Source organism: Hylaeus anthracinus, unplaced genomic scaffold (genome assembly GCF_026225885.1).
Source record: "Hylaeus anthracinus isolate JK02 unplaced genomic scaffold, UHH_iyHylAnth1.0_haploid 4, whole genome shotgun sequence".
Taxonomy (NCBI): Eukaryota; Metazoa; Arthropoda; class Insecta; order Hymenoptera; family Colletidae; genus Hylaeus; species Hylaeus anthracinus.
Genome location: NW_026535289.1, coordinates 6813271 through 6822168, shown reverse-complemented (window position 1 = coordinate 6822168; position 8898 = coordinate 6813271). Strand labels below are relative to the sequence as shown.

At 33.5% G+C, this 8898-nt stretch overlaps 1 protein-coding gene and 1 long non-coding RNA gene across 5 annotated transcripts in view; one reads left to right on the top strand and one right to left on the bottom strand.

Moving 5' to 3' along the window:
* Window positions 1–4845, bottom strand: part of LOC128894736 (uncharacterized) — a 6946-nt gene extending 2101 nt beyond the window's left edge. The window contains exons 1-4 of the long non-coding RNA XR_008461619.1: window positions 4734–4845; window positions 2452–4403; window positions 877–973; window positions 585–779 (exon numbers count right to left, since the gene is read on the bottom strand). This is a non-coding gene — a long non-coding RNA (uncharacterized LOC128894736). The remainder of the gene's footprint in view (window positions 1–584; window positions 780–876; window positions 974–2451; window positions 4404–4733) is intronic.
* The window catches only part of LOC128894724 (mitogen-activated protein kinase kinase kinase 13), an 11361-nt gene extending 3142 nt beyond the window's left edge, over window positions 1–8219 (top strand). The window contains exons 2-13 of one of the 4 annotated variants that reach the window (XM_054156670.1): window positions 1319–1485; window positions 2693–2743; window positions 4814–5088; window positions 5163–5349; window positions 5433–5624; window positions 5700–6126; window positions 6206–6432; window positions 6510–6834; window positions 6906–7309; window positions 7385–7591; window positions 7671–7866; window positions 7942–8219. In XM_054156670.1, the coding sequence (XP_054012645.1) occupies window positions 1346–1485; window positions 2693–2743; window positions 4814–5088; window positions 5163–5349; window positions 5433–5624; window positions 5700–6126; window positions 6206–6432; window positions 6510–6834; window positions 6906–7309; window positions 7385–7591; window positions 7671–7866; window positions 7942–8061 (2751 nt within the window). In that variant the 5' untranslated portion in view covers window positions 1319–1345 and the 3' untranslated portion in view covers window positions 8062–8219. Of the gene's footprint in view, window positions 1–1318; window positions 1486–2692; window positions 2744–4813; window positions 5089–5162; window positions 5350–5432; window positions 5625–5699; window positions 6127–6205; window positions 6433–6509; window positions 6835–6905; window positions 7310–7384; window positions 7592–7670; window positions 7867–7941 lie in introns of those variants that run through there. The other 3 variants (XM_054156673.1, XM_054156672.1, XM_054156671.1) reach the window with 3 other exon arrangements.
* The last annotated feature ends 679 nt before the right edge of the window (window positions 8220–8898 follow it).

Below are 8898 nucleotides of genomic sequence, written 5' to 3'. Positions count from 1 at the left end.
AAAAAATCGGAAGTTCGGCTCCTTCATTGTCAAAAACAATACAAACTCGCAGCAAAAACGTCGAAAAAATTCAGTTTGTATTGTTTTTGACAATGAAGGAGCCGAACTTCCGATTTTTTTGAGGTTTTTTATTTCTTACGAACACAGTTGGCATCAAAAAAATCTGAGAAAATTCTCAAAAATGCGTCTTAGGATCCGGAATGTGTCAGATTTTTTTCAGAATTTTAGAACGTATTTGAGATCGGAAAATGCGCCGGAAAGCGTAAAATCTATTTTACCCTGTAACTACCCTCACGGGTAAGCTAGAGGATTAAAATTTTACTCAGAAGGGTTTTTCTTGGTCAGCTTTCGAATGATTCAAGAGATATTGAAAAAGATCTAAGGGCAGTTTTGACCATCTTAATCGGCTAGGCCCTTTGTTGTACAGTAGTATGTAATCGCTTGAATGAATGCAAAACATATTTCATTGAAACGATGTAGTTATCGGTGTCTTTGTTATGCACGTTGTTTTGTAATCGGAAGTAAACTGTCAGGCACGAGATTTAGAAGGTTTCGGGGGTCGCTAGAAGTGTGTTAGAGCTTACCTAGCCTCAGCACAGGTGCTTAGGATTAATCCAAGACACGCCTACGAGTGACTCACTGTACAAAACTCCGTATTCTTTTTTTTCGTGGCGCGAAAGGGTGCCGCGTTTAAACCAGTATAAGGTAGTTATTATATGTAGATCTAGTCAAATGCGTAATTACCTTGTTCGTTCTACTCTTGGACTGAACAGGGTTTACTATAAATTTAAGGTTTAATTATATTGGTCAAACGAAAAAATCCTGATGAAAAACAAAAACTTTCAGTTATCTTATAGATTTTAATGTGTGTATTACCTTTAGTCCGTATATTTGTTCGTTTTTTTCGAATGATAGCCCTCTCTATCGTTAACTAAAAAATGCTAATGATACGGTCCATCCAGATCCGAGGAATCTGCAGGAAAAATAAAACCACGGTTAAGTTTGGTATGTGACGGCCACATACCACGCCTCTTACTAGATCAGCATTCCATTGAACTCAACCTCCCCATGTTATGCTAAAAGTGATTTCTTATTCGTCTCTTCTCCTTTTCGTCAGTGGCTCCGTACTTGGTAACGTGGCAACAAATAACATATTTAGCATGTGTCCGCGACAATATAAACAAGTTGTGCGATAAACTACTTTATATTCAACAATCTTATTCTGCAATTCGAGTTCGAATTTTTACCTAGACTTTCGACCATCTCGGATTTAAATTAAAATATTTCTGTGTAACGAGCGTGCAACTCTTTCTTTTAGACATTGAATACGGAAAGGTAAACGAGAATGCGCACCCCTGCTGAGACCGAGACACTACCTCAACCTGAGATGTATAAACTCGAATTTCAGGAAACGGAAGCGTCGTCGGGTGTTAATCAAGTAGTCTTATCACCTTCACACCCGGAAACGCATATATTTACTAATAGGTAAGAGTAAACAAATAACAAGGTATCGAACAATACTGAATATTTGTTTCGTAAAATTCGATATTTCCCTACACGCTTTCATTTTTATGTGATTCGTTCATTATGAAAGTAATGTAAAGTCAATTTACCTTTCTTTTCAGATATGAAAGGTTTTAGTTTGATAAGCGCTAATTGGCTAGTTGCATGTTTTGTGTGATCGCCGATAAGTAGTATAGATATTATCTATGAAAGAGTAATTTTAAGCACAAGTTCCCCTAATCATCCAAGGTTTATGTAAGAGAGTCGGTGTCTATTTATTTGAAACATAGACTTACGTATCTTTCATAACGAAGTTATCTAATTTGCACGTTTGAAATAATGCGCCTTTTCAGGTGGATTTACGCGCGTTACGGTTGCGCATGCGTATATTTAATCGCCTGTCGCATGCGTACCGTGAAGTACTGTTTTAAACTGAAGCACTAAAAAAGATTGAAAACCACCCTGATTTGTAACAACAATTCCAACAAACATTTGCTCGTACACGTTCGCACTCGAAATAAGATGAAACTGAGTAGGATTCTCAAATAAGATGGTTTTTAACAATATCGAGGTGGTTACATTCATTGTCAGTTAGAGACAATACATTACACTTGATCATCACACGTACAGTGAGTTGCAAAAGTATTCATACTGCATTTTCTGCAAACTTCAAACGCTTGACATGTACACTGTTAATTAGAATTTCGATCATGCCTACAGAAATTAGTAGCCAAGAAGTTTTCAAGTAAGAGCTGATGGAAAGTTTGGTACTAAGAAAGTATACAATATATTGAGCAGTTGGTTTGTAATATATCAAGTTGTTCCATTGCAGAAGTATGAATACTTTTGTGATTGGTAAAATTAATTAATGCGATAAAGGCCAAAGAACGGCTCTGACCATCTCAAATAATGAGCAGTTTAGAGAAGAGGAATACTTCTGTGACTTACTGTATGTCATATTGAAGAAGCAAACGGTAAACGCGGCCCTCTACAGGCAAACTTGTCAGTTTACGATATGTCTCGTGCTCGGTTATATCGTGTGTAGTTTTCTCGTACTTATTTTTTGCTCGTCTAGCGAACTATCGATCGGTGGCATGATTTTGTAACACTTTTTGTCAGTGCATGTAACGAGAGTGCTATATCCATATGCGACGGGTTGTACGATGGTCTTTACACGGTTTTTCCTCAGAAAGACGCGGAACGACGATGCGGCCGCTCCAAACAACGTCGGTACGAGGAGGTGAGCTCGAAGGCCAAATCGTCGGAATGCGCTTCCGATAACGGCACCATCGTTGACGGCTTCGATCTTGTCCTCGTACCAATACATCCGCACATAAAACTTGTATTCGCGATTTTTTTTTTTTGGAATTCGTCAGATATTTATGACGCGGTTTCACGTTTGCACGATCTGTTCACTTGCGTCTTTCGGTCCTTTTCGAGTATAAGAAATATGTAACTTTGGCACGTGATTTCGACATCATTAACAAACGCATAACATTCTCGTATAATTATATAGCATAGGATGCATAATATACTTGAAAGTAGAGGACACTTGTTGCAATATCTACGCTTCCACCTATATCGTTGGCGATATCGTTTTACTTCCACCACTCTGTTACTTGATTCGCGTTCGTGAATTACGATCGCGGTTGTACGTTTGACAGGTGTACGAATCACGAACAAAAATCATTCAAACGAGTATAGTGCGATCCTTATCTTCCTATTATTATTAATTTTAATTATTTAGAGCACGACATTTTATGAAAAAGAAACGATTTATGTATTTACGCCAATTCGATAATAAAGTAACTTTTTAATTATTTGTTATGTTATGATTTATATAGTTTATACGGTGATTATATCGCAATTGCACATTATACTAATGTGAATCGTTTTTACGCACGATGCGTAATAAATATTTAAATACGCTGAATTTTGTATTAAATTATTTTTACGTTCATTACGAAATCAATAATGGTGTTTAAAAATCACAAGTCGGACTGAGACTGTGTTTCTCGAACAACACAGATCCCTGGAAGAAAGTTTCTCGACTGCGAATATAATAACGTGATTGTATCATTAGCTGACTGTTTGCACCACGACATAGCCACACTCCAAATTAGAACAATAATTTTTTTTCTGTAATTTCGTAATCTTGGAAGGATTTTTTTTTTTATTATTATTTTATTTTATTTTATTTTATATATATAACTAAAATGTCTCCTATAACAACTGTTCTGCGTTTCGAACAAATGAAATAATACTTGAGATGGAAATTCATAATAACAATTTGCATTTTTTGAATTTCTTTAATGTGCATTTCCGCTATTGTAGTTGTGCAGCTTTAAATGGATGAAGCCCTTAAAGTATTCACTTATGTTGCAACATGGATGATAACTGATAATCAATTCAAATATAAACCTTGCTAAACATAATTATGTGATTATGTCTTAAACATAAATTTTGTACTATTTTTACATCAATAAATATCTATATATAGTTTCGTGCGTGACGTAATAGTGCAGTCACAGTTCATTGATTTTCATCAAGTCGCTTTTACGAAAAGTAGAATTTTACAAAACTTATAATTAATATTAATTATTATTTCTTTAAAACACAATTTTTTAAATTTCTCGCTTATTGTTAAAGTTCAAATAAATTCATGTAAACATTATTATGCTATGCATTTTTTTTTTAATAACGATATAATGCATTTGTGCATCGACTATTAAGATGCATCGTGAGATGCAATAGAGCAAAAGTATATATCTGGTTTACTGAATAAATCAACACACATACAGGATAAACTTCACCAATATGTCGCAGTTTTCCTGCATCTTCGACCCAAACATAATTTACACGCGATCTTGAAATTTACGCTCAAGGTCATGTTAATAATTCTGAAATAATAAACCAAAAGTAGTAATCATCCTTCATATTTTATATAAATTATTTCAATTTATAAATAAAATTAAGTACTACCATGTTTGTCAAAATATTATATTTAATTAAATTACTTTATACGATTGCATTAAAAAAAATAAATATATTTTATTTATTCATCCACAACTTATTTGTTGTATTTCACAAACATGATGTACTAACTTGTTTTTAAACGTAATAAAAATAAAAATGCAACTCTGTTGCACAAACAAATGTTACTAATTGTATGACGTAAAAAAGATGTTATGTTTCGTATGACAATAATATTAACAAAATTAAATACAAACCGTCATTCTTTTAAATATTTCTGTCTACTACAGACATTTTGAGAGTTAAGATATGTAATATATTATATCATATGTTGTAGCATGTTATGCATTCAAGAAGAATTGGGCCAGTTGAGTGGTATTGCGGGTGGTCCTATCATCACTGATTCACGTGATGTTCAGTTACCCAATGACAGTCATACAAATTCTGAAAGCAATAGTAATTCCACTGAAACTCCAACAAAATGTACTCCAGGTTCTGTGACTCTAGATGCACAAAGAACAAGTTGGGTTGAGGGTATATTAGGATGTATGCGTCCAGTTTGGAGTATGCTTTCAAAAGCAGCTGTAAATGAAAAAATTAAAGGACATCAAAGTAAATCATTATTTCCTACATATCTAATACGCTTTGTTTAAATACAGTAAAAGATTAACAGGAGATTATTTTAGCGGATGATTGGGAAATACCATTTGAATCAATTAGTGAACTTCAGTGGCTTGGATCTGGAGCTCAAGGAGCAGTATTTAGTGGAAAATTAAACAAAGAAGTTGTAGCGGTAAAAAAAGTACGTGAACCACGGGAGACTGATATACGGCATTTACGAAAGCTTAATCATCCAAATATTGTACAATTTAAGTAAGTTTTCAGATATATTATGGAAATATAAAACATGGTATAATTATCACAATATAGTATGAAACATCTCCATGTATTTTCAGAGGAGTCTGTACGCAAGCACCATGTTATTGTATAGTAATGGAATTTTGTCCATATGGGCCATTGTATGATCTTCTTAGGGCTGGAGAACCAGTTCCACCCCCCAGATTGGTATCATGGTCGAAACAAATTGCAGCTGGAATGGCCTATCTTCATGCACACAAAATTATACACAGAGACCTTAAAAGTCCAAAGTATGTTTAGTGTAATATACCCCAATTATTATAATTGTTAGAAATGTTTTATTTTTATAATATCTTTACTTTCAGTGTGTTAATAGGACAAGGAGAAGTAGTAAAAATTAGTGATTTCGGAACAAGTAGAGAATGGAATGAAATTAGTACAAGAATGAGCTTTGCTGGAACTGTTGCGTGGATGGCCCCAGAAATAATTAGAAATGAACCCTGTTCTGAAAAAGTAGATATATGGTCGTATGGTGTTGTTCTGTGGGAATTATTAAGTGGAGAAATACCTTACAAAGATGTAGATTCGTCTGCAATTATTTGGGGTGTGGGTAACAACTCTCTTCATTTACCAATTCCTGCAAGTTGTCCGGAAGGTTACAGGTTGCTTGTAAAACAATGTTGGGCTGCAAAACCACGTAACAGGCCTTCTTTTAAACACATTGAAATTCACCTTGGCATTGCAGCAGTTGAAGTACTATGTACAAAACCTGATGATTATTTTAAGACACAGGTAAAGCAATAAAAAGACTTTTGAAGATACATAATAGTATCTTTAATATTCAAACATTTAATAATTATGATTATTATAGCAATCTTGGAAAAAAGAAATCAGAGATCACATGAAACAAATGCAAACAAACAGTTGTAGTAGTCCAAGATTTGAAGCTGATCTGATCAGGCGACGCGAGGATGAACTGAGGCATGCTCAAGATATTCGAGAACACTATGAACGTAAACTTGAGCGTACTAATAATTTGTACTTAGAGTTAAGTGCTGTTTTATTACAACTGGAACAACGTGAACGTGATGTAATCAAGTAAGTAGTAAATTGACATGTAAGATAAATTAAAAAATTGGATAGTTAATAAATTTATATTATCTTTGATTTCTCAGACGGGAACAACAAAATGGATATAAACAGTGTAAGAAACGGCTTGTTCATCCACTTTTAAAAGCTCAAGAAAGACTTCATCGTCGACGTAATCCTACAACACAATTTTCAACATCATCTACACCAACAACTCCACCGTCACCAACGGATTGTCCACAGAGTCCAGTAAAAGCAACTATGTACACACAATTAAACGAATCCAATCAGCCAGAGACAGTTTTAGCCCCTAGTAATAGTTTTAAACAACGCAAATACAGACATCGTAGAGTAGGATCTGGATGTGGTGTGAGTTCTAGCCCAAGATCAAGTCCTCATCGTGAAAGAAAAGTAAGCATTTTCTATGAAAAAAATATATATAGTTTTACTTAATACATAATAAATAATTTCTTACTTTTCAGAGTACGGAAGTATGTGCACGTTTTGTGGACAGTCAAACCCAAACAGATATAATGCACATCAGTGAAACTGATTTCAGTCCTATTACAAATACAACAGCAGTATCGTCAACAGAAAAGCTTTCTGTAAATAGCACTAATAAACAGTCATTAAGTAAACAAGTACCAGAGTGTTTAAATGGAAACTCAATTTTGTCCGAAGCTCATTATAGAATGCAATCTAGTCCATGTTCCAGCCCTGAACCTTCAAATGAAAATCACGCAAATGGAAACGAACGTTTAAAGGACTGTAGCGATGATGATAACCTAGAAACACTTGGCCGAAAAGTTAGTGAAATTATCAACGCCAATCGCCTTATTTCTCCCATAGATAATGGAAATTGTGACGATGTGATAATATCACATAGGTAAAGTATATTTAAATATATATGTCAAACATTTAATAGTAATAATTATAAATGACAGTTAATAAACAATTTCAGAGGTAAAGATGAGTCTGGACATTTTTGTGGAATTATCGTCAATGGTACTAATGTACAGCAAGAGCAATCTGAAATTAAAACACGGCCTTGCTCTGAAAGCATAGATCCTTTATGCGATCGTGAAGATGATGCTTGCGAAGAAAGCTGGTCAGACGAAGAAGGCGAAGATCCAAGTTACACATATAATTATTCTCTTAGAAGAAGAAGGTACATAGTCTAAAAAAAAATAATATAATTATTAATAATTTATCTAAGAACTTAAAACTTAAGAATTTTATGCTTTTAGTATTGCAAGAAGACCAATTGGTCCTGGATGTAGATTAAGAAGATTTAAACACGCAACAGTACGAATAGAACGAGTGTTACCTTCCGATGAGGAAAACACTTCTGAATATTCACATCCTCCGTCCAGTCAGTCATCCACGTTAGAGAGTAATCCTGATATGCAAAGAGTACTTCGGAACATTCGTTATTCTCACAAGGTAGGTTAAAGTATTATTTTATTATTCATTAGCGTCTGAAATATAGTATAACGCGTTATATTTTTATTTCTTTAGAGAAAAGGAATAGATGATGTTTCTGATACGTCGAGTCAATCAGAAACAGACGAAGTCAGTGAGATTACAATTGCATCTCAACCAGTAGGTGCAAATTTGAAAGTAGAAAGCAGCGTCTAGGTTAATATGATTTTTATATCTCACCACATTTATAAGTGATATATTATAAGTACCTAATAGCCAGTGCATTTCTGTAGTGTATGTTCTCATTCTATCTTATGTTAAATATTGTAGATATTACCCATTTAAGATATATGTTAGATATGTATGTACATTAATTTTACGCATTATTTATCAATGAACTATTACATCAACATTCTGAACACTTTGAATATTAGCTGAAAATAACTGATACAGTTTTAAGTCATGTTCTGAAACTAAGTACAACTTCCGATATTTTATGAAAAATATTTACTATCCAAGTTCATTAGTTCACTTTATGCTATAGTAAATGGACGCTTAAAGCCATAATTACATTTTCTAAGAAAAAAAATTGAGTATAAATTGATATTTTCAATAGGGATGCAGATCTACTAAAACATGTTCCATAACATGTTACTATATAGTATTATTTGTAAATACGTCCACCTCATACTTTCATACAAAAGGAAACATAATTCATTGCCTCGCGAAATATTCATTCCATTATCTCTTATTTTTTTATAGTTCCTTGTAGTAGATATATCACTTGCATCTAAGTATGAATCAATTGTTATCATGTATTGCATTCGTTTCACATTAATAACAAAAATTCAATTTTGGATTAATAATTTCTACAATGAATGCAGAATCAATTAATGATGATTGTATTCGTTAGTATGTATATATAGAATCTACTATAGTGTAGAAACCAATTAAAGAAAATTGTAAACTCGTATAACTATACGATAGTTTACAAGAAAGTATTGTATATAAATACAATGGAGTCGTAAAAGAATAAATATTTCATTAGAAAGA